The following is a 26,440-nucleotide window of genomic DNA, read 5'->3' on the forward strand; positions in this document are numbered from 1 at the left end:
CACTTATGTAATTTTGTGCAGGTTCATCCCAGCCTGCTTCTCTCCACACCCCTGCATCTGCATCATTTGTCAATGGGGGTATATTTTTAATACAAAAGGTATCTCTGGTGATGCTCTGCCGATCATTGCTCACATTGACCATCGAACCTTTGCTTCTCCTGGTTGAATCTCAAACGGTAGGCATAGTTTGTGAGTGGGATGCCGGTTTTGCCCCAGGACAGCAGCTGTCTTTAGTGCACCAACATACACTCTGCAGGAGACACCACCGTGGATGAGTGATGTGTAGCATTGTATGCCATGAGTAAATCACACAACCTTGTTCAGGGACCTCATGAATCTTTCCAGTTCCCCACTAGCCGTTGGTCAGCATGGCCTGACACATTTGTGGCTAATGCCATAGTCTACCATGAATTGACAGGACATTTTTAAGTGAGTTCTGCTGTCTGATTAAAGCGGATCAGGTATACCGTGGGCCCCAAACATCTTCTTGAAGATTGGAATCATTGCATGGGCAGCAGTGGATGAGATAAAGTCTCTGTCAGTGCCACACAGCCATGCTCTTTGCTGGGGATTTCCTGGCTGCCATAGCCAGACATCACTGACAGTGCATCATATTGTCCAATGCCCCTTCTAAACCAGGGACTGCACTTTTACCACAGCCTGCACTTAATTCTGACATCTCCTCAGTGCCCCACGTCTGCAATTGTCACCATTGTTGTGAACAGTGCTGATGAGATGACTATGCTAATCCCTTGTAGCAGAAGACCTTCCACCAAAGGTTTGGTGAGCAGGCCTCACAATCCCCAAAGGGTGTTTTGAGCTTCGTCAGCGCAATGGGTTTGCCCAGTACGGAAGCCTTTCATCTTTCCCAACTGTTAGCACTTCATTCTGTCTGCAGACATTTGTCTTCTTTGGCTACAGCAGTGCTGTCAGTTGTCATGGACTTGGGCGCCGCTTCCTGAGTGATGAATCCTACATGTTCCTTTGTCCATGTTTCTTCAACACCTTGTGACCTTATCATTTGTCGATGGCGTCTTAAGAGATAGTGCACCGTATTGTCATTGCCTGTTCCATATATCTAGGGGCACCCTATATCGATACAACTGGAGCAGCCATCGTTCAATCCTCTAAAGAGGGGGAGGTGCTGTGCGATACATGATAGGTAGTAGTGGCTTGTGATGCATGACTACAACCCCAGGCTGCACTAGGTGGAAATGCTTTTGTAGAGGGGTTGCCAAGTGCCTCTACCGAAGTCCCGGCCCCATTTTGCATACATGTTGGAAACCAGAAATTGCGACATGCGCAACACCAGTGATGGTACTTATACCACAAAGTGTCCTTGAAGCAAGGAATCCATTGAGAAAACCCTATATGATGTATCCGCACAGAAATGACAGTCTTCGGAAGGAAGTTCCAGAACAAGTGTAAAGATGAGTAAAAGAGAAGACTGGTGACATCACATGCAGAAAGGACACACCCAGAAGAGATGCCAACGAAGAGGGTGAATAAACCTTATAGAATCTGATGGCGAAGTAAAGAATTGAGCAACATTTCATGAGCAAAATGATGATTGCACGTGCGGAGAGGCACTGAAGAAAATGCAAAGCTGTTTTATAATTGTACAGATGCAGGAACACAAGTTTGTTTGGTTGTTAATTTCTATAGCAAGTAGACTAAGTAATCATAAGGCTAGATATACGTAGTGAATAGACTGCAGGCGGTGCTGCCAATATATATATATATATACACTCTAAAATGGCCGCTATGGTTTCATGCAAGGTTGTGAGCTTAGGTTGGTTGGCAACATGGAAGAAGGACCAGTTTACAATATTAACTTTCATTTTCAACACGTCCTCCTAACGTGATCAAGCGCTCAGGGAAGCGCGAAACGCGTCGTTAAGGACACTGCCTAGGCGTCCTGTATTGCTTGCTGTGTGGTTTTGCCATTTATTTTGTATTTTTACCATTCATTAAACTCGACTTTTCCACTTATCTGGATTCGAGTTTTTTTTTCATTTGTTGGGATTCACTGACCTCCTGCATGGAGTGCAGGTTTTTTCTATCCTCCATGTGTTTACATATATATATATATATATATATATATATATATATATATATATATAAATGTGTATAGAATCTGGATGTTCCACGACACATTTTAGCAATCTAGGACCCCATGAATAGAAGGGCTGAAAGTGTGGCGCAGTAGAATAAAACAGCTGACGGCGAAGGAAGATTCGAGTAGGCTTGTCTGGCCCAGTGTCAAGAGTTGGGGCTGCCAAGAACCTGGTTATCTATTCGAGAAGATACAATGAACGTGAGAAGCGAGCCAAGCTCCTGTTGAGGTGGAATGGAAAAATACTAGAAGTGCCAGGTTTTATTCATTTAATAGTATTAAATACAATGAAGGAGCTCAAAACACGGTCTCCTGTAACATGGTCAAGTTGGAAATAGACTTGGGGTGAGCTACGCCAAGACCAGAATATAAGACCATGCTCACACTCCCTTTTATTCTCAGGCACAGTGATACTTTCAAGGCCGAGTTCAAAGGATTAATTTCAATGGCAGACAGTAGGAGTGATGATGAATGTTGGGCTAACTGGGTGGGGAGGCATGACCAAGCCAACCCTCCAGCACCTGGTGTACCAACTTGCGGGCTGCTAGCGAGTATAATATTTCAGAAGGGTACAAGCGTGCCAATCAATTGTAGAGGGTCACGTAGCAAAGAGTCCTATAGTTTGAAAGCCAAAGCCAATGAAACGTGTATTTTTATGATACAGAAGATGACTTGTACTAGGGGTGGGCATAGCTGTCCACCTGACCTTAAAGACGCAATCACAGTCCAATCCCCCATAGAAAGCATACGTAGATGTTCCCCTTAAGCCTATCAGATCCCCTAGTAGGTTTTGCTTATTTTGCCACGTAGTATGACGTCAATGATGACGAGTTTTTGTTATAAATATGTGTTTTTTCATGTAAATCATTGAGAGAATGCTTGGCGGTGTCCGTTGATGCCTGTTGTACTCCCCGGTTTAGGCAATTGCAATGAAAACAGTTGTGTTTTGCCAACTTCCTGAGTCGGTCTGATTATTGGTGTCAGAGAAAGATCTGCATCCCCACCCATCCCTGATAGCGCTACCTTGTCTTAAAGGGCCTACTGGTTCACTTTCACTCGCAAAGTACCACCAGCATATCCTGCTAAGTCTATGAGTACAATTGATTGGTAGTTGTGGGAGCTGGCAAACGCAATCAACAGTCTTGCTCCCCCATTGCCTAACGACACTACAAATGCACCTAGCCCTGGGCTGTCATCAACCAACACTTCAGTTTCTTGATGTAGGTTGATAACAACATCATGGTATCCGCCGTAGGTGCCTGTTTGACTTGGTCGAACGCCACCTGTTCCTTGCTGGACCATTCCCAGGCACATGCCTTGTGTGTGAAGCATTACAGCAGCTCTGTAACAGCAGCCATGTCAGGAATATAACAGTCACAGAAATTCAACAGAGCTAGAAAGTTTTGCATTTCCGAGTGAGGCGAGGGAGGTGGCACCCACCCTCTTCAGATCCATTGACAACTCTGAACTTTACAAAATGCACTCAAAGACTATTTGCCTTTAATTGGCATACAACCAAGTTCCTGTAGGCGGTGGATGCCCACTATTAGCCTCTCCAGGTTTTCTTGCATGATGACTTATCTATTATAACATTGCCGTTTGCGTGGACTACTCTGGACTACTCCTCCCAACCCTGCTAGCACATCTCTGAGTGTCTGCTGCAATACCTGTGCCCCTGAGACACCAAAGCTCAGATACATATATTGAAAGAGGCTGCCAAGTGAGGAGAGAGTAGTGGTATAGCTTGAGTCCTTGTCCAGAGGGGCCTGCTAGTAACTGGCATTCAAGCCCACTTTTGAAGATTTTGCTCCCGCCCGACATCTGCCACAATACTGAACATTGGTATGGGATGCCATTCTCTCTTAATTGCCCTATTGGGTAGGTGCATTTCAATGCACATGCAAACTGTGTTGGGCTGTTTTGGTTTTGTAGCATCCACAGTAGGGGGACACTCATGTCTTTTTAGATAAAGAATAGACACTGACAAGGAATAGAAAGGAAAGGAACCAGGGACTGTAAATAACCCATTAACCCAATAGCCCAAACCTCTGCATACTTGTCTCACCCAATAATCTTACCACAAAACGAGCAGGGAGAAATCAGGATGGAAGGGGAAGGATGATATGTCAATACTATCTTGGCCTGCAAAGTAAACACAGGCAGCAATGGATCAGCGATTAGTAATAGAGAGGAAGGGAACCAGGGTTTGTACATAACCCACTAACCCAATAGCTCAAACTTCTGCATACTTATCTCACCCAAAAATCCACGCAACCATCCCCCTCGCACAGCAAACCGCACGCACTTCACATCGCAACAACAATCAACACATAAGCCACACCAACAGCGCACAAGGTCTCGCATCCATCTGATATTTGCACCCAAGCTTGGCACACAGTGAAAACCGAACTGAAGCTGCCAACAGGACACCACCCTCTCACTTTCCTACTCCCTCTCCAACCGACTAACCACCCACACCCCCTCCTTCTTGTTTGCAGATCCGCCTGAGCGCCTGGGTACCAAATCCTTTGGCGACGGTTCACGGTACAAATACCTTTAACATTAACATAATTCCTTCTACTTCCAACTTCTCTGATTCTGCCTCTACCTTATTCCTCAGGGGAAACGGAATGCGTTGGTGGTGAAGGGTCACCAGTTGTACTGTCGGTTCGTTGTGTAACTGAACTTGTTGGCCTCTAAGCCAGCCAATGTCAATAAATGAGATTTTGTACTCTTCAATCACCTTCTGAATATTCTCCTGGGACACAGCATAGGTGAAATGCACCAGGTTTAATGCTTCAGCTGCAACATAACTGGGGAAAGTTTCTTTGGATTCTTTTGTCACATAGAATTGTGCCCTGACGCACTCCTGTTCCTGCTGGACATCGATGAAAAAGGCACCTTCCAAAAGTAGTGGAGTTGAACCCGTATAGGTGTAAACCCTCACTCACGTTTGGCAGAGATTGTGGTGGCTGTGGATCCAGAATCTTGAACTCTGATTTTGGCCATTACATTGACTGACGCTCCTGCGTCCATAAGGAGTGGAACGTCTTTGAACTGTCTCCTCACTTGGCAAAAGGATTTCTTCTGTTGGCCTAATTAAACCCTCAATATGTAAAAGACGTCTTTCCCTTCCTCATTCTTACTGGCCATGTGTGATAGCAATCATTCCATCATGTCAACCACAGATACTCGTAAAATCGAGATTTCTGCACTGACAGGGTGGGTTATAGTGCTGGGCACTTGAGAACACGCCAGGCACACTTTTTCCAAAAGATTACTTGTGTGGCATCTCCCCCGTGTGTGTCCTGCTGCCAGACAACTACCCACGCGAGAGAGCACTCCTCCACAGTACACATACGATGTGTGCGATTCCACCATTGTCTTATGTGGTCCCATGCATTGGTGCCTCTTCCCCTGGGTTTGCCATGTGCTGCAGGGTGGGTGCACATAGAGTTCATACCATCCACCCTGACAGATTACAGCGCATCTTCCATGCTCCAGGTTCAGTATGTGCTTGGGTGAAAGCCCTGGTTCTTGCTGGGCGTGTTGCCTTACTTTAGATCTTGCAGAGAGACAGTTCTGGGACAGGAGCACTCTGATCTTGTCTTCAGTTAGAATGCGTAGCCAGATGTCTAATCTGTGTGTGATCCGCTTCCAGTGATTCTTGCGCTTTTTGACGTGCCTGGCAGAGCTGAAACTTGTAGACCACATTGACAAGTGGAGTAAAGGATTGCATAGGTGCTCTCTTCACAGTATCATGGGATGCATCCACAGTTTGGAGTGTCCTAAAGATTGTGTACTGTTGTGTAGTCCTTTCCTGGATGCTTGGAATGTGTGATGTCAGAGTGAGAATGCTGGGGAGTGACTGGAATGTGTGTGTATGAGTGTGGCTCCTGCACAGGCAGTTGGAGTCATGTAAGCCTGGGTGATCAGAGTCAGTGGGATCCTATGGGAACGCCTGTCCATCCTGTTCCTATCCTGAATTGAAGTAACATGGAGAAACTGAATAAAGAACCTTAAACCTTCCCTGCTGCCTCAAAGATCTCACTTTGTAACACGGGTGACAAGTTGCTCTTTGATCCGGACCCTAGGCGTGGATAACAGGCATCCATAGAGGAGAAAAAGGAGAAGTTAAACTGCTGATGGGGTCGGGTGGTGGGTGGACGGTGGGGAGGGTGCAGTAAAAATGTGAGGACCCACTGCCCCCAAAGGAGTGAGCCCATCACCCAGGGTGAGAAACGAGGAAAGGAGAGGGCTGCCAGAGTGCACCTGTGGTGCCTACCAAGCTACACACAATACTGTATTTGTATTTATTGTTTTTATAGAGCCGTTTAATCCAAAGCGCTTTACAGTTTAACAACAAGAATACCTAGAACATGAAACAGTAGAAGCAATAATATAAATGAATCAAACCAGTAAAACAGCATGTAGAACACTTTGCCTATGAGGATGAAAAAGGGAGGAGGAGGTAGGGAAGGAAAGGAAGAGGGAGAAGGAGAAGGGAGTAGAGTGAGTTAGTAGGAAGAAGGGGGAATTAGGAGAGAAGGGGGAAGGTAAAGAGAAGTAGGACAGGGGTACAAGAGGGGAGAGAGAGAAAGGTGAAAGGGGAAGGGGAAGGGGCAAAGGTGTCAGGGTGGGGAGTGAAGAAGTAGTGATTTCAAGGAGGAGCGGAAGGAGGAATAGGTGGGGATGGAGAAAATAGAAAGAGGTAGGGAGTTCCAGTGTAGGGGAGCAAGGAGCTGAAAGAAGCGGAATCGAGAAGAAGCGCAAGCGTGGGGGAGGGTGCGGGACAGAAAGTAAGAAGAGATCAGCAGATTGAAGAGAGCTACTGGCAGAAGAGGGGCCAGGGCGCCTGGGCAGGAGATAAGCTAAGGGGCATTGCTTTGCATTTCAATGCACATCCCAAATCCACAAATTGGAAGCGCTTTGAAATGTGCAGAAAATAATCACATTCCCCTGTGCCCGTTTCTTCCAGATGCACAGGAAGGAGCAATGCATGACATTTCGGACCCGGTCATACGTTGTGCTTGAAGCACAGGAAGGAGCAATGCATGACATTTCGGACCCGGTCATACGTTGTGTGTGAAGCACAGGAAGGCGCAATGCATGACATTCCGGACCCCGTCATTGTGTTTGAAGTGTAACAGCAGCGGCATACAATTCTGCTGTCTGGGACCCTTGCATTTATATCTCCCAAGCAGGGATAGAACTGCTTTTATCTGTGTTTGCTTTTCACAATGGCAGGCCCTTGAACAGCCCATTACTGTGAAATGTGTTCCTAGCACTCACGTGGTTGATGGGGGCCCTTTATACATCAGCATCTTCTGATAGTAATGTATGCGAGGGTGCTGGCCAGCACATAATTTGCATTCGTTTTAAAAAACTCCGCCCTGTGTGTGTGCAATAGTACACAGTGCACAAAACGCATGACAGTGGGAAATGCACATGCACACTGAGTGCCTGGGGAAGGCAATACAGATAGCATATGACATTGGGAAATGCAAGGAGGTGATGATATAAGGCAGTATGCATAGCAAAGGAATTCGGGAAATGTTCGGAGGCACAAGGCATAGTGTACGAACATGGACATTTAAAGCGGGACGTTGAGTGTGTGAGAGAAGGCTTTCCCCTGCGCGCATGCGCATAACACACTCGCGAGAGCGCGAAGACGCACAAGACAGGTGACCTTTACTTTATTACATGGAGTCCATGAACCAACATGCCACATAGACACGTCTCTTATGCACAAGAATATGCGACAGAACACGTTCACTAAATACGTGAAAATGTATACTTAACAAATCAAACACACATTAAATGAACTTGCATGTTTTACATTTGTTACACGTTGTATCGTTATCACCTACATCACCCCGTCATCACCAGGTAACACTTCCTGTGCAATGCTCCGGATGTTGAAATGAGGAATGTTCATCATTCCATCATCACCCATGAAGGGTGACTGACACCCATTGGTTAATATTGTGTCTGCCCGTATCCATTTTAAGATGTTCTCCGCTGCCTTCCAGCCATGTTCTGCGAGGAGTTATGCAGGACAAAATGATTTCACTTCTGGGGTACAGTTGAAATACTCCAGGTCACGTGCATGGTTTTCATCTTTTCAGCACTGGTGCAACCAAAACATTCATTACTATCTCTAACCATAGAATCCGGGTTACGGAGGTCATATGGAAGGTCAACTGCAAAAGGAAAACACAGGGGACACACATAAAAAGTACCACCTTCTGTCCTTAAGGAACAACAAATGTTACGAAACACCTTGCTTTTGTTGCACATTCGTTCCAAAGACGCATCTAACAGAAATAGAAATACAAATTACCAATACAAGATGGAAGCTCCAATATAGAAATGTATTAAAACGTGCGGCTTGTGAACATCCATGTTGGGTGTAAGATCAGTGATTTACATTGTGTAACCAGTATCACTGATTAGGTCTAACCCCGCAGAGAAACACAAATGCACACGTGGTTTACCACACATGGAACTCGCTTTCAAATGTGGCGTTACATGAATGAAATGTGTGAAAGCCTTGAGTAAGCCACACCCAGTGGTCGAAGTGGGCGGCAGCGGTGCTCCTCTACTTCTTTTAATTAATTTCTACTGTTCCTATACTTTTATTTTTAAAAAGAAACAGTTCCGGAATGTTTTTTTTGAGGGTCGGATTGATCCCTAGGAGTGGGGGCCTGTTTCTGGGCATGCCTGGGCCGTTTTTTTTTATTTCACTTTTTTTTTCTTTTAAAAAGCCTTTCATCCTTCTTAGGTGGATAAATGAGTACCAACACAGGTTGGGTGATATTGTATACATATTTGTTCTATAAAAAACGAGTTTAAGCATAAGTGCTATACAATAACATATCATTTGGCCTTGGAGATCTGCTTGGATTCACAGTAATTTAGTGTATTTAGGAACAATGCTATTTGATGCCACTTCCTGTTTTGTGAAGGGGTGAAAGGCCGTGTTTCAGCACTTCCCGGGATGTCACTTTGGGGTGGGGTCAAATGACATCACTTCTGGTGATGTCCTCAGAAGTTAAGGATTGTGAGGCGAGGGGTGGGCCACTTTTTTGAGGCGAATGGTGGGACACTTTTTTTGGGTGACCGGGCCTATTTCATGTCCCAGTCCGACCCAGGTTTTGTTTTAAAATAAAAGTGGAGGAAGAAGATGAAACTTGCACGTTCAGTGCACTGCACTGAAAGTTCCCCTAAACAGCATGCGCATGTGTTTTGCGGTTTGTATTGTGCGTGGTAGGGGGCGGGGCAATGGGCTTTGGGGGAGCGGTGCAGGCCGGTACGGAGCATAGTTCCACTACCTCTTTTCGTATACTTCGACCACTGGCCACACATTTTCAATCATTTGTATGGCGGAGAGGAGGGGCGGAACGCAACTTGCATTTCTGCCACCTTCTTTCTGCTTCGCCAAGCATATGCTCCAACATGGACTTTCATGCCGGTTCAAATTATGCAGATCCCTATGGGGTCTGCTGGCTTTATGCACCATGTAAGGTAATGCACCTTATGTTACATGGATACATATTTCAAATGTTACAGACAAATACATAAAAAAGCACCCCTTACACAATAAAAAGCCTCCAGTCCAACACACAACTTTCAAAAATAAAAGGATGGAAGTAAGGGACAAACCCTCAACAACTAACAACTTAAATGGAAAAATCAATAAACGAAGTAGGCTAGCAATGCAAAGACATCAAACATACTAAAATGGATGGAGAGCGGGGGTGTTACAGACAGTGTTCCGTTCCTTTGCTGAAGTTCTTTACAATGTGGTAATTTACTTCAACAAAAGTACTTTGATGGGGGGGGTCTATATGTATATTAAGGGTAAAGAATATAGGTTGGATGGCGGTTTTCGGGTGAATGTGATAGTGGTTACTGTTCCCCTTAATTTTTTGATTGAACTTATTGCTATTTTTAATGTATTGTTTGTGCCCATTGATTTAGTATTTCACGTAGTCTTACATTGTGGATACCTATTCTACAGTTATTGTGGGGGTTGACCTGACTGATCAAATGCATGTTTTTTTTCTTTTTATGTGTTGTTGTGCACTGTATTGATTTAATGCTATTCTGTCATGCCTGCGCCATGGGCGCATCCATTTACGCTCAATTTGGACTATATGTTTATCATTTATTTACAACAGACTCTTGGATCCATCTATATTTACTTTGGAAACTTTATTTCCCATTTGCGAGACTTTGCTGCTTAATTATTATTTCCAACAAACTACGCATACCATAATGCACCTGGCTACAAGCATCGATTCCTGGCTGTTCCTATTGGTTATCAATGGAACTACACCCCCCAGAAGCCCTAGAGACTTGCCCTGCTTCCACCAGCCCAGGAACAGAAAGGGAGGTGGCCGATTGCCTGCAGGTGTGCTTAGCCAGGTGCAACCAATTAGCCTGCCTCTGTGCTGGGCTAGGCAGTATAAAGGCTGCTGCCTGCAGTGGCTCAGCCTCTTGCATCTGAGAGTTCTTCCTCCACCTTTTGCATCTTTCTACGGATCTTGTATGCTGCTTACCTTCACTCCTGCTTGGACCCTGCCTTGTTGCTTGCTCCACCCTGCTGCCTCCAGCCATAGCCTTCCAGGCTCCCTGCCTCACAGCCCTGCTCCTCTGGGCTCTCCACACTGTAGCTGATCACGCTCTGCTGCCTTCCAGTCTCCGCTCTTGCCCTGCCGGGCTCTCCACATTGCAGCGGATCACGCTCTGCTGCCTTCCAGTCTCCGCCCTTGCCCTGCCGGGCTCTCCACATTACAGCGGATCACGCTCTGCTGCCTTCCAGTCTCCGCCCTTGCCCTGCTGGGCTCTCCACATTGCAGCGGATCACGCTCTGCTGCCTTCCAGCCTTCGCCCTTGCCCTGCCGGGCTCTCCACATTGCAGCCGATCATGCTCTGCTGCCTTCCAGCCTCCGCCCTTGCCCTGCCGGGCTCTCCACATTGCAGCCGATCACGCTCTGCTGCCTTCCAGCCTCCGCCTTTGCCCTGCGTACCCACTACATTGCAGCTGATCACGCTCTGCTGCTTTCCTGCCTCAGCCCTTGTCCTCTGGGCTCCCTGCCCTGCAGCCTGTCTCACTCCGGCTGCCTTCAGCCCTTGTTCTCTGGGGCTCCCTGCTCTGCAGCCTACCTCTCTCTGGCTACCTACAGCCTTTGTCCTCTGGGCCTTCCTACTTTGCAGCTTATCCCGCTTCGCTGCCTACTACCTACCTTTTCCGCTGGGTTCACGGCCTAGCAGCTCTCTACAGTCCTCTGCTACCTTCTACGTTCATCGGCCCTGTCCCTCAGGGTTCACTCCTTACTGCCCGGCCCTTACGGGATCCTTGCCGTGCAGTCTGCTTTACTCTGCTGCCCTAAGCCCTTTTCCTCTGGGCGTTCTACCTTACAGTCCTACCCCTGTGGGCTTACTCATTGCTTTCCTGCTCCTCTGAGCTCTCAACCTTGTTCCTTACTGTCCTCTGCTATCCTATCCTGTTACACGACTTTCCTTTCATTTCCTTCTGCTAGTTTGCTATCACCTCCTTTCCTGGATTTGTCTGTAGTATCTTCTCTTGTACTGTTTGTAGACCCTTTTGTACAGAGCTTGTCTGTTGGTTCCCTTCAGTCAACCTCTGCCCCTTCCCTTGTCCTGTTTCTACATTACAGACACCCAGAGCTGCTGTTCCAAGTCATGAGCAAACAGCGTGGAATACTCTTTTCCTATATCTGCATACACCCCAAGAGGGTATTCATTCTGTATCTTTTCCCTTGCTACTCTTGCTTACTCTTCGTTCTCCTTCCTTTCCGCTGCGTGTGTTCTTATCTGTACACTTTATTTGGCACAACCACCCAAACCCTATCTGAGTGTCCTGTGCCACTCTTAATAGAGTGCCACTCCTGACAGAATGCAAGAGCAAAACATGTCTTGTTCCATAGGCCGGAAAGGCACACACAGACCAAAGATGCTTTCCTTTCGAGTTAAGAAACCTTTGCATAAACCTATGGTTTCCCTAAAGACAGCAAACAAGAACCTTAGTCTAAAGGACAGTCTTGCCTTATTAAACAAAGATTTACAAGCACGGTACTATACTCACTGGCTAGCTGACCCTTCTTCCATGTACAATTATTATGACATTTGCGACTATGACCCGCAGTCCTTATCTGTTGCAGAGCTACAGCAAGATAATGAATTCTTACAGATATTGTTAAACCAAACAGTGAAAGACACTCCTGCGTCTTCTGACAAGCCTTCTAACACCGCAACAGACAAGGATATAGCACTCATTGTGGGAGACTCTAAACCAGAATACGCTGTTGCCAGAGTGATATGCGCAAGATCAGCTTGGCAAGCCCCCCAGAATGCTGGAAAACCTTATTTGACAGGACAAAGCAGTCATTATCCTGAGGTTTGTGCATCTGGTCCTGGGTACAAAAGACCTATTCTAACCATCGGTTGTCTTAATGCTTCTACAGTATCTACTAAACACAATAACCCTAAGGTCAGTCTTCCCATTGCTACAACCAAATTTTTTACCACACCAGCTTCTGAAGCTTTAGATCAAACTAATGATACTTACCTGCTACATGAACAACTCCTACGCCTTAAAAGAAAGACCGAAGACCTCTATGATGACTTTGTTTATTTGCATTATAAGAATCTTATGAAGGGACACAAGTCACCAGACCATCTGACACTATATCCAACACCTGACATCTTATCTTTAGAGATCGACATGATAAGGCCTGGAATTGCCATACAGAAAAGTATAAAGACTTATACCAAGCAGATGGAAGACCTAAACATAGCATATGTATCCCTTCTAAAGACTGACACAGCTCTTTCACCTTCCAGCCACAGAAACTCAGGTTGTTGTACTGACAGAAAAGAATTAACTCCTCCGGTGGGTCAAATCACGCACACAGCCATTACACCGCAAAACAAGGGTGGTCTTCTGATTGGAAATCCCTCTGAGTCAAAGGATGGTTCCGCCCTCACCCTTGCCTATTGTCCAGTACTCACACTTACAACCTCTTCTGAAATGACAATGGCAGCTGAAGAGACTGGCGCAGTTCACACCGAGCATGCTGAGTTGGCAAGCGGGGCTTGCCAAAGTGTGGCTGTGCTATCAGACAACACTCTTGAGCAATCAACATCTTCAATTTCTTCGATACCCCCTGAATCGCCAGTGGTTGTGGTACCCGATCTACCAGTAGTTGCAACACCTGAACTATCTGTAGCTGCTACAGCACCCGAACTTCCAACTGCAATCCATGATCTTACTGCTGCTGTGGTTCCTAAACTCCCTGCCACATTTGAGACTCCTCAAGTCTCTGCTGCAAATCTTGAGGTTGCTATAGCTACTGTGATTCCTGAAGCTACTGCTAATTCTGATGCTCCCGATGCCCAGATTTCTACTTCCTTCGCAGCTGTGCTCGCTGCAGCAGAATCCTCTGCTACACAACCTGATCCCTCATCCGCCATGTTAACTGTTGCAGGGTCAGCGAAGGGTTTTCCTGTTAAGACTACTGCTCCAGTTGTTTCTGCTGGTGTATCTATCGCACTAAGAATGCCAGACTCTACTCTACCAGTCTCAGGTGCGTTCCAGCCCGCTGGCTCTCTCATGACACCCACACACCCAGTTGCTACCGCCTTGATACTCTCTACAGCCATTCAAGACTCTCACCTTGCAACCCGTTTCTGGTGCTTCATGATTTGCCTTTTTGCAGTAAGACTCTTGCACGGTGTGACAGACATTCTTCCTATAGGTCGGTCTTCAGGGAGCCTGGAGAGGGGCCTGGAGAGGGGCATACTGTCATGCCTGCGCCATGGGCGCATCCATTTACGCTCAATTTGGACTATATGTTTATCATTTATTTACAACAGACTCTTGGATCCATCTATATTTACTTTGGAAACTTTATTTCCCATTTGCGAGACTTTGCTGCTTAATTATTATTTCCAACAAACTACGCATACCATAATGCACCTGGCTACAAGCATCGATTCCTGGCTGTTCCTATTGGTTATCAATGGAACTACACCCCCCAGAAGCCCTAGAGACTTGCCCTGCTTCCACCAGCCCAGGAACAGAAAGGGAGGTGGCCGATTGCCTGCAGGTGTGCTTAGCCAGGTGCAACCAATTAGCCTGCCTCTGTGCTGGGCTAGGCAGTATAAAGGCTGCTGCCTGCAGTGGCTCAGCCTCTTGCATCTGAGAGTTCTTCCTCCACCTATTGCATCTTTCTACGGATCTTGTATGCTGCTTACCTTCACTCCTGCTTGGACCCTGCCTTGTTGCTTGCTCCACCCTGCTGCCTCTAGCCATAGCCTTCCAGGCTCCCTGCCTTACAGCCCTTCTCCTCTGGGCTCTCCACACTGCAGCTGATCACGCTCTGCTGCCTTCCAGTCTCCGCCCTTGCCCTGCCGGGCTCTCCACATTGCAGCGGATCACGCTCTGCTGCCTTCCAGTCTCCGCCCTTGCCCTGCCGGGCTCTCCACATTACAGCGGATCACGCTCTGCTGCCTTCCAGTCTCCGCCCTTGCCCTACCGGGCTCTCCACATTGCAGCGGATCACGCTCTGCTGCCTTCCAGCCTTCGCCCTTGCCCTGCCGGGCTCTCCACATTGCAGCGGATCACGCTCTGCTGCCTTCCAGCCTCCGCCTTTGCCCTGCGTACCCTCTACATTGCAGCTGATCACGCTCTGCTGCTTTCCTGCCTCAGCCCTTGTCCTCTGGGCTCCCTGCCCTGCAGCCTGCCTCACTCCGGCTGCCTTCAGCCCTTGTCCTCTGGGGCTCCCTGCTCTGCAGCCTACCTCTCTCTGGCTACCTACAGCCTTTGTCCTCTGGGCCTTCCTACTTTGCAGCTTATCCCGCTTCGCTGCCTACTACCTACCTTTTCCGCTGGGTTCTCGGCCTAGCAGCTCTCTACAGTCCTCTGCTACCTTCTACGCTCATCGGCCCTGTCCCTCAGGGTTCACTCCTTACTGCCCGGCCCTTACGGGATCCTTGCCGTGCAGTCTGCTTTACTCTGCTGCCCTAAGCCCTTTTCCTCTGGGCGTTCTACCTTACAGTCCTACCCCTGTGGGCTTACTCATTGCTTTCCTGCTCCTCTGAGCTCTCAACCTTGTTCCTTACTGTCCTCTGCTATCCTATCCTGTTACACGACTTTCCTTTCATTTCCTTCTGCTAGTTTGCTATCACCTCCTTTCCTGGATTTGTCTGTAGTATCTTCTCTTGTGCTGTTTGTAGACCCTTTTGTACAGAGCTTGTCTGTTGGTTCCCTTCAGTCAACCTCTGCCCCTTCCCTTGTCCTGTTTCTACATTACAGACACCCAGAGCTGCTGTTCCAAGTCATGAGCAAACAGCGTGGAATACTCTTTTCCTATATCTGCATACACCTCAAGAGGGTATTCATTCTGTATCTTTTCCCTTGCTACTCTTGCTTACTCTTCGTTCTCCTTCCTTTCCGCTGCGTGTGTTCTTATCTGTACACTTTATTTGGCACAACCACCCAAACCCTTTCTGGGTGTCCTGTGCCACTCTTAATAGAGTGCCACTCCTGACATATTCCAATATGACTGCCTTTCTTGTAGTTTCCGTTTCTTATGGTTGGAGTTTTTTTCTTTGTTCTTTGCACTTTCCACTGATAGCACCCCTTTAATGAAGGTCCATAATGCGATGATGTCATAGCATTATGTTGTGCATAATGCTCTTCGCGTCCCCCTATCTGCGCAGCATCATTTCCTTCTTTTCTTTCTTGCTTTTTATATTTACCTTCTGGTTGAGAGTTTCGATCGATCTTTTACCACTGGGTGATCTGTCAATATTTTTCTACATTGACTTTGACCAGGCGAGTTATGCTTTTTTTTTCTTTTCTTTTTTTTTTTACTTTGTTCTTTCCACGTTGCGGTTGATTAGTATCCTTTATCAAGCTTTGGGGCATTTGCGTTTTTGTGTGAGTTTGTCTATCACATGGACCTACCTTTTCATTATCTGTATTTACTTTATGATTGTGGTCATTTATGTTACTCAGCACAACACTTTCTAGTACTTCTTTTCATTGATGTGCATTGAAGAGTGAGTTTATCTTATGTGAAGATGTTCCTTGTGATTACAATGCACTGAGCTACATTTCCCATCTGTTTAAAATTTACTTTGGAACAGTGCCATTACCTATTTCCGTATATTTTGTTGAAACTTGAAAAGCACCTGTGTTTGTGTGGCTTGTACAAATCTTTTTCTGATGGACTGTTCTAGTTGTACCTAACTTTTTCAACTGGCGCTATGAGCCTGAATTCCCTTGAGACTTTAGTATAAATGAATTACAAACTTGACTCTGTATTTGATTCATGAATATGCAGTGATTTATTATTGAAGATTGTTCTGAGAACTTTATTTACACTTCTGGAATTTTTTCAGTTAGTGCAGGCCTATCAGCCAGTATCCGCCTATATTGCACATTCTTGTACTTTTTTGGACACAGGTCAGGGGGTCCTTGGTAGTTACAATCATACATTTATCATAGTTCTCATGCATACGTTAACTATTTGAGTGAAACTGGTTCACCCGCTTTTTGCATTCTTGGTATTCCAAATACCACCTGTTTTTATGGTTACTATCCAACTCAGAAGGACCGCCTAGAATGGAAAATATGACAGATTGACTGAATCATTTGTACCAGACTTGCTGCAAAATCCAGATTCAGTACTGACACAGATCCTGGTACAGGAATGTGTACAGAATCTTTACTTTTATATGACACCCTGGATTTCATAAACAACTTGTATTGTTTCACATTGTATAACCTATCAATAGCCCAGGAGAGGTGAATTTGGCACCTGTTATGGATGGAGAAGGCTTACGACACTGAAGTGGGGCTAGTTGTGTGAGTGGTTGCGGTCATTAGTCCTTACGGGTGAGACTCCAACCCACCAAAATAATGAAAAACAACCCTAGCGATTTCCTTGAGTTCCAGGCTACGCAGAACGATATTTCTTTTTTGCATGCTATCATCACTTTTGGGGGAAATATTATCATTTGTTGGTTAAATTTAGAGAACAGACCAGATTAAACAAAAGCACTTCATGGGGCTTGAGGGAAAACAAAAATCATTGGCACAAACTCTGACCCCCTTTATTTTGCCAGTGTTACATGAAAAGCTTCACAAATCAACATGCGTGATTTTCTTTTTCGCCCCAACCCTAAGCCCCTAATTCTGTGCCCTCTTTTTTCATGAACCATTTACCACAGAGAAGTGTAAAAAGCACTGTGAAAGTGCATTTCCATACTGAGATGTTCAGTCAAACGAGCATGCTGAGTTCTGAAGCCTGCCATGAAAATTAACTGGAGGGGCAATGAGAAGGTTCATGGCTCAGTGTGCAAACAGCACAGATATCATTGATGATATTTATGACTGATTTTAGACATCACTGTGGTAAAACCAAGCAAATAGCCCTTGTGAGATCAGGCATGTAGAGTGACTTTATTTGATAAAACAGACCTCATTAAATTAGGCTTCCACATTTCAAATATTCTATACAAAAAATACTGAGACACTGAAAAGTTTCAAAATGTCTGCCTGAACGGGAAATTTAATACAGTGTATGGTGTTCATCTGCTTTGCTGCTTTGATTTTGAGTATTTCCTACGCGCACCAAGCAGACTTAACTACATTCGTGTGCAGATGGTAACTATAGTTCAGAATTAGACTGAGTGTTGCCTGTGGCCTAAACCTCATTAGTTCATCTAAATATGAAGATTATTAGCAGCTTTCTGAAGCCTTCAAAGAATGTACAGGCCCGGATTTCCACTGGTAGTTGATTCCAAAGTTTAGGGCCAAACATGGAAAACCTCTTGTTGCCCTTAGGGACCTGCTTTGCCCAAGGTATACACATCAACAATTTATCTCCAGAGCAGAGATCTCTGGTTGGTTGATAGCGGCGTATCCTGGTACTCAGATATTTTGGTGCAAGATCATAAAAGCATCTGTACATCAAACAGGCCATCTTAAATTTAACGCGGACTTCCACCATAAGCCTGTAAAGCGATCTACAAAGGGCCGAGATGATTGGTCCCGTTTCCCAAGATGGCCGATCAGCCTGGGCCCTCCGGAGTCTCATCTGCTTTGCTGGAATCCCATCAGACTCTTACAATAGTCAAGATGAGAGTTAGTCAGGGCCTCCACTACCACTGGCTGATCTTCTATTGCAATGAAAGGGAGCACATTTGTAAGCATACACAGTGAATGATAGACTGCTTTTACTTTGGCCTCTATCTGGGCGTCACTGCGCAGGTTTTCCTGCCAGATACAACCAAGGTTTCTCACTTTCCTCGAGAATTGGAGTTCTTCACCCAAAAACAGAGGGGTTTTTGGGTCAAATAATATCACCTCCGTTTTCGATGCATTGAGCTGTAACTGGTTACAAGCCATCCATCTTTTAATCTCTTGCATGCATTGATCGATCTTTTCAAATGCCTCGGCAATATTCTCTGTTTCAACATAAATCTGGGTATCGTCCGCATAGAGTGGAATATTAACACATGCCGCCTCAGAATGTTGAATAGTGGGCGAATATATAAATTGAAGATCAATGGTGAGAGTGCCGAGTCCTGTGGGACTCTGCACCTTAGCCATAACATCTCCGAAAGGAACCCTCCCAGAGTCACTTGTTGGGACCTCTCCTTCAAGAAGGAGCAGTGCCAGTCCATTATTACTTTCGAGGCTCTCCTGATTTTTACAATTCTCTGGAGGATGGTCCACTGTATCAAAGGCCACAGATAAGTCCAACATCAACAATTTTGTGGATCCTCCCCTATCCGCTGCCTCCAACAGATCATCCTGGACCGCCAACAAAGCGGTCTCCGTCTCATGATTGGGTCGGAACCCCGACTGTCAATCGTCCAGTACCCCTTTACTATCTATAAAGCGCTGAAATTGACCGCATACTGCTTTTTCAAGAGTTTTGGTAGGCCAACACAAGTTGGCCACTGGGCGGTAGTTTTTTAAAACTGTAGGGTCTAAATTAGATTTCTTTAATAGGGGTTTCACCAATGCCCCCTTCAGGGCGCTTGGAATATGGCCCTCTGTTAGTGATTATTTATAAAGGCTGTTATATGGAATATTGAGGATAAGACGGCTTCCTCCTCAATATTTTGTTTTCTCCCTGATGTTCTTCTGTCTCGTTCTCTTCTGGGAGCTCCTCCCATTTTTCAGCCCCCCTCACTTGAGTAATGCTTTTTTGAATGTCGACAATCTTGCCCTCGAAGAAATGATTAAACTTGTTTGCATGCACCTGAGTGGGAAAAATAGGCACTGCCATACATGTCGGGTTCCTAAATCTCGACACTACATCAAATAGTGCTCTGGCTTGGTTCCCTGCCTGTTTGATATCTCTTTGGAGTGACTCTTTTTTGATGTAAATAGGGCTAATTTATACGCTTTGAACAGTCCTTTTGCCTTCTCTGCATCCCTGTCCTGTTTAGAGATCCTCCACAGTTAATTGGCCTGGCGCACCTGTTTGGATTTGGATTTTTTGTAATCTTCAGTTGTAACGGCGCATACTTGTCACCGGCGCAAAGCTTTGTTTTGAAGCTTTCCTGATTTGATGTTATACAGAATTCTGAGTTTGGGTTCTAGGCCAGTCAAGACACCAAGAACATGGTGGCACAATAAAGGTCACCTTTGCTCTCTCAGGCCCATTATGTTCGCTGAACAGACTCCTATCACTTGAAAGATCCCCCTTGGCTGTCCTTGATCTATAAACTTTGGGTTCCGAGCCTATTCTGATGAAGGTGCCCTTAGAGTGGCCATTCTCTATATATATATATTCCAGCAGTGTATTCATTGGCTGGAAGCAAGCCATCAAGATGTTCAAGTCAATGTCTGTATTTTTGATAGTGGGATGTCAAGAAATTGTTCAAGGGGGCTCTTTGGAGATCGACTGGGTGGGGTTACATTTGCCTGCATTTTAGAGGCAGCATTTGAAGCCTAAAGTCATCCCACATAAGTGTAACATATTTGGCCAAACCATTCCTCAGTGACGTTGCCGATGTTGCAAGTGGTGTCCTACTGAAAAACCTCAGCAATGTTTGGAGCCGTTGGGAATCGGGTTAGGAGCCGAAGTGTAAACACACTGTAGCCAGATGAAGTGGACAGTAATCAAGTCTGCAGATTTTCAAGCAGCATATAGAACCCAATAGATAATTGGATTTTCCTGATATGTAAAGTGGGATTACATGGAGCAACTCTTTATTTATGTGCCGCAAATGTGGTTGAAACAGTGTTCAAAACAGTGTGTCGGTTAATAATGAAGTGGGGTTACTCAAGTGTTGCACTTTTTATTTTAAAATAGAGAGGCTGAGGGAGGCCTCCCGTCTCTAAATTCGTCAACTGATTGACATGCTTGGTAACTTCTCTCGAGGTTTAAAATAGCAGAGCTGCTGTAGAACAAAGATGGTGCTACCCGCTCAAGGAAAAATGGTGGTGATGATGCACGGGCATGCATACGGTGGAGCTGCTCATGGCTTGTAGAGCATCAGCATTGATGCTACAAAGTTTGAAGGCCACCTAACCAAACCATTTCTCAAAGTAGAAAGAGGACAAGGGGGAGAAAGTCCTGTGAAGGCACTTGGTGGATCACAGAGGAACCCTTGTGCATCCAACACTTGTTCGCATCAACAGCTATGTTAATGCAATTACAGTAGAACATCTGTTAAGCCTGTGATGCAAAAAGTCCAGATTGAGCATTTTAGCTATTTATAAAAAATGAAATAAGTATTGTTAAGAATGTTCTGAAATAAAACGATGGCAATAAGACTCTTTGGAGGGATGAGAGCCTGGTGGGGATTTGGGGGGTGCACTCAGTTTCCAGTTACCCAATGTCTTCCTTTTAGTTCTTGCAGCAGGAAGATGACCGTCAGAAGGAAGATGTGAGACAGCTTCTGCAGAAACAGGAGAAGGATCTACAGGCCCTCCAAGAGCATCAGGAGATGAACCTTAGCGAGTTGCAGCAGATGCAGGTGACAGAGTGAAGGAACATTGCGGGAGAAAGTTGAAGTGTGCTCAGGGGGTTCTGGTACATACCATATACCTAATAGGGAAATTAGAGAGAATGAATGATGCAAGCTGTATAGTGGGATTAGTTGGGGCACATGGTTCTGGTGGAGAAGAGCCTCCTAAATGAGGGAAGAGGCAGTAGCTGCACTAATAGAACCTTGGGGCAATAGCACTGGACAGAGTAAAATATATTGGGGTCCGTGTGAACACAAGTAGGAGGAGTGGCAAAAACAGGGTGCCACACATTGGAATGGGTGAGGGGGGGACAATAGTAGTGAGCCACATAAAAGAGGGGCAACTGGTTGGGCGACGACTAGAGATGATCTCAAGAGAGTAGAAGACACTGGTGAGGGCCACGATGAGAGCAAGGGGTGCAAGGTTAGGCAGAACTCTGGACACTGCCTTTTAGCCATCCGATACAGTATGGATGATCCTGCCGTGGCTGATGCTTAACTCAGCCAAAAACAGAGATAAAATATTTCCTTGCAACACACTACCAAAAATGCATTAAACACTCTTGTGACCTGTCCTGGATATCAACTCACGGTCGCCTCTGTAAACAATGAGGGAGGCCACTGATAATGAAATCCTTCGTCTGGGGGATGGCACCACAGCCAGACTCAACCTGTTCAAGATCTGCATGTTCTTTCAGCTGCTTAATTGGCAATGAGCCAAACCCTAACAAATGTGTCCAACTACTGCCATGGTCCAAACCTTGGCCTTCCCTTCTTCTCTTGCCTCCCCCTGAAACAATTCTCCCTCTCCTATGTGTGCTGTAGAGGATTACCTTGCTTCTTGAAGTCCATGAAGAAACCACCAGGGGTCTCAAAACATGCCCCAGCCTCATCACCCAGCCTTAAAGCCCTTACATCGACTCCTGATTAGAGAACCTGATTAAAAAGTCTCTGCCTATTCCACAAGAGACTTCAGGGTTGGATGCCAGAATTCCTCTCCAAGAGCATCTGCTCTTACATGCCAACCAGAGGACTAAGACTAGCAGAAGAAAGGGAAAGATGGATCAAGGTGAATATTAAAATCAACCAATCAAGTGTCTATGCACCCCCATGCATACAACCACATTCCCTTTACCTCAACCCCATTCTGTTTTCCTAATTTGTTAGTTCTGCGTACCCTTTTCCTATTATTGCTTCTCCCTACACCTCACTTTTTGCTCTTTTTCTTTCTTCTTCCTCCAGAGACTACGGTTACTCCTGGGCAGGGACACAATATGCCAATTTCTCTGAAAGGTACCAACACCGTAATACACTACAAAAGAGAATGGCACAGCATAAAAGCATCATAGCATGGTGTACCTATGCACTGGGTAGCTTCCACTCCATTTTGAAGCTTTACAGAAAGGAGTTCATTTTGTATGAGCCCGTAATTCGGCTGCGGGGCCCCTTATGTGTAGATTTACACATAAGTGGATCCCCGTCGCCAAATTGTCATCATTTGCACGGCGAAGTGCAAACGGTGAGGGCAAAAGAAGGTGTATAAGCATGTATGCCACCTTTTCCCCTTCCTTTTTGCACTCCACTGTGCAAACTGCTCCAGCATTTGAGCGGGCACATATTGTCACGCCTATGCAAATGTTGGAGGTCCCTCTGGGATCCGCCTGCCTTATGCACCAGTATAAAGCAGGCTGACTCCACAGGGATCCATTGTAAACATGTTTACAATTAAAACTAAACCCTGCCTGACATGTTTAATTGTAATTGTGAGCATACGAGGCAGTGTTTACTCACTTTGCACTGCAGAGTGCAAGAGTGCATGGCAAAAGACATGTACACGTATCTATGCCGCCCTTTTCCTCTTCGCACTTGCACTCACCGGTGCAAATGACAAAACTATGGCGGCGTGTAGCAGCCTACGTGTATGTCAACATGTAACCTCTCTCCGCCGCCAAATTGCTCATTTCATTAAAATTATAAAACACAGTCCCTGCTTTCCTAACCTGTTGGCCGTTCATGCATAATACTAATGTGCATTATACAGTAAATGCAGGACCTAGAAGGGCAAAAGGGGTGAACACGTCAGAACACAAAGCCAGAGGCCACCAAAATACAGAATATAATTAGGCTGATGGAACAAACACATTACACACCTGGGGAAAATGGATACAGTTCAACCTTGCAGCGATACAATATAACAGGCAGGAGTGTAATACAATCATTTCAAAATGCATATAAAATCAGTGGAACAAGCTAAAATTCAATTCTTTGGTCTAGAACTCCAACAACCAAAAGTGGGCAAGGGGGCCGGAAGACTTTCCAGGTAGCCACAAGAGTCAATGCGGGAGAGTTGCATGTAAGTGTAAAACGTAATATACAGGACAAAGTCTATAGGCACATCTGCGGTTATAGGGAAAAGAGATGTATGTATCAGGTTTACCCCTGATGCTGAGAAGACATCTACGGAGCCCAGGGGATTCCAGAGGATACCATCTTGAAGAGCTCCAGTGCCAGGTTCGAGATTCAGCATCCCCACAAAGTGATGCAGCCAAGCAGGATTTGGGCCAGTAGATGAGTGGCAAAATTATTTTAATCGGACCTGCAGAAACGTTGGACCACAGACCAAGGGACCCCTGGAGTAAGTACTTCAAATACCCCACCAATTCTAGCCCCAGAGGTAAGTACTCATGGCTGTGGTTCCCAAAACGACTGCAAAGGGGCAAACCAACCTGGTGAGTGCAACTCTTATTTACAGAGCCTCTTTACAGAATCTAGTCACCCAGACACTTGAACCCCAAACCAACAATAACCCACTTGGGCAAAAAAAAACAAAGAAACAACCTTGAGAGGAGTGGGGCCCACCAGTCATAGGCAAAAGCAATGACAAAGATGTCTAGGAAGGCGAAGAACCCAATTAAGCAGAGTCTAGCAGCTCGATCGAGAAAGAGGGGCAGCTAGCAGAAAAAGGTCTCATGTAGAAAACAGTCATGGAGGCGAACCAGAATGGCCCGAATGAACAGGAGAGGCAGAGTGTTGAGTCTCAACACTTTTCTGGGTGGAGGCAGTTTTCTACACAAAGGCAGGTGACCAAGGCAGTAAAACTGGAAGAAAGCAGTAAAAAGTCACAGGGACAGTCAGTACAGATGGCCCAGCCCAGCAGACAAGGATGACCAGAGGACAGCATATGAAGCATGTCCAGCACTTGAAAATCCAAACCAGAGCTAAGGTACAGAGACACAAGTCCAGACCGAATGGCCAAACCTGTTCACAACATTGCAGCGACAGCTTTTCAGCACCAAAATCTCCCCGCGGGTAAGTAAAAATGCAACGTGCATCAGAAGTCTCACATAAATCCAGCAGAAATGAGGGCAAGATCAGGGTCTTCCCTTGTTAAGCCCACATGCTCATGGACTGGCCTAAGCCAGCCCACCAATTGCACACCAGGGATCCTAACAAAGCTTTTGGCAGCCAGCCAATCAGGTTCTGCCCAAGAATTCCAAATGTTCAAGTACACTCACACAGGAGGTCTAATGGCTGACCTAGGGGTATGGACTGGTCTGAACCAGTCCAGACCACATTAGAGGGTGCATGGCTAGGCTCAAAGTGAGCTCATGTGCACACAGTGGCCATTTTGGCCCTTCCTCATTGTTGGCCAGGACAAAGGTATGGCCCAAAAACAAAATGGTAGAGAGCAGGACTTAAAAAATACATTAATACACAGATGGCTACCAAAAAGGTATATTGGACTACCAATGCTGTAAATCCGCTTGCATTCCTTATGAAGACAAAACTAAATTACAGGTGCCACCAGCCTACTCCCTAAAACCAATGTAGATGTAATCACACTTGGGCAAAAATCAGGACTTTAAAAACATCCTCTCCTGGTAGCCAAATGGGCTACCGTAAGATGATATACTAAAAAGAAAAAGGGTTGCAGGGGCGGGGGTGGGGGGGGGTCTACAGTGGAAGTCCTTCTGACCACAAAATGAGATCAGAGATACTAACAACCCAAGAGAAAAAAAGCAAATCTTTTAGGGGTCCCCAAAAAGGAACATCATAACCCCAAAAATGGAAGTCTGTCCCAACACCCATCATGTGAAGGATTCTGAAGACAGTGGGGAATTATTGCATAGATTGTATACAAGTGCAATTCCTGGTTTGACTCCGACCTAGCTACACTCAAACGTAAGTGTAGGGCTGCTGAGAAGAAATGGGGGACTTCTTGCTCATCTTCTGACAAACTGACCTGTCACCTGCTCCAAAGGCAATATCGACTCTCTGTCCACACCAAGAGAGTCCACATTCAAGCCCGTGTCTCGACGGCATCAAACTATTCGGCTGAACTCTTTAAAATCTGCAAGGAGCTGGCCAACCCCTCCTGTTGCCCCACCAGGCTCTTTGCAATGCCCTTGCCTCTCACTTTATCTCAAAAACCCAGGACATCCTGTCCTCCCTTTCCTCCCCTTCCCATCCTCTCGCCTCTCCATCTGTGCTTGTTGACCCTCTCTCAGCCACCCCCACCCTCCTTCTCATCCTTTCCTCTTTTCTCCACTGAGGAGGTCGCTAGACAAGTCCGATCTATGAAAGCCTCGTCAAAACAGATTCATCCCTGTTCCTCCAAAATCATCAAGGATCACATTGACACCCTCACTCCGCCCCTTGCCGATTTCTGCAGCCACCCCTTTGCCTCAGGATCTTACCCCTCCCCTCTAAAACACTCCCTTGTGCATCCTCTTCTCAAGAAGCCCACAGCTGATCCTTCTTGTCCTGCCAACTATCACCCAATTTCCATTACTCCCTTTCTGGGCAAACTCCTTGAAAAGCTGGCCATCTGCCATCTTAACCTTCACTCTGATTCTGCTGGCTGTCTCCACGACCACCAGTCCGGCTTCAGAGCTGCCAGAAGCACGGAAACTGTTCTCCTGAACATCCGTGAAGACCTGGTCTCAAACCTTGACTCTAGCATTCCCTCTGTCCTCATCCTACTCGATCTCTCTTCTGCCTTTGACATGGTCAACCATACCATCCTGCTCAACCGTCTGCATGATAACCTGGGTATCACCAATCAGGCTCTAGCCTGGCTGATCTCTTTCCTCTCTGATCGACCCTCCCAGGTCATACTGGGGACCTTCCTATCATCTATGTTCCTCTCTACCTGTGGTGTTCCCCAGGGGTCTAACCTCTCGCCTTGGCTTTTCAACCAATGCCTGGCAACTCTCGCCCGCTGCATTGCCATTTTCTGCTCAAATTTCCAGTGTTACGCTGATGACACTCAACTCATTTTCAGGCTGCCCTCAGCCA

At 46.0% G+C, this 26,440-nt stretch overlaps 1 protein-coding gene across 2 annotated transcripts in view; it reads left to right on the forward strand.

Annotated features, from left to right (window-relative positions):
* The window catches only part of LOC138492113 (STE20-like serine/threonine-protein kinase), a 520,802-nt gene that overhangs the window by 439,690 nt on the left and 54,672 nt on the right, over window positions 1-26,440 (forward strand). For both annotated transcript variants that reach the window (XM_069619087.1, XM_069619086.1), the window contains exon 16: window positions 21,026-21,151. In XM_069619087.1, the coding sequence (XP_069475188.1) occupies window positions 21,026-21,151 (126 nt within the window). The remainder of the gene's footprint in view (window positions 1-21,025; window positions 21,152-26,440) is intronic.

Source organism: Ambystoma mexicanum, chromosome 10 (genome assembly GCF_040938575.1).
Source record: "Ambystoma mexicanum isolate Mex_15411 chromosome 10, UKY_AmexF1_1, whole genome shotgun sequence".
NCBI classification, from domain to species: Eukaryota; Metazoa; Chordata; class Amphibia; order Caudata; family Ambystomatidae; genus Ambystoma; species Ambystoma mexicanum.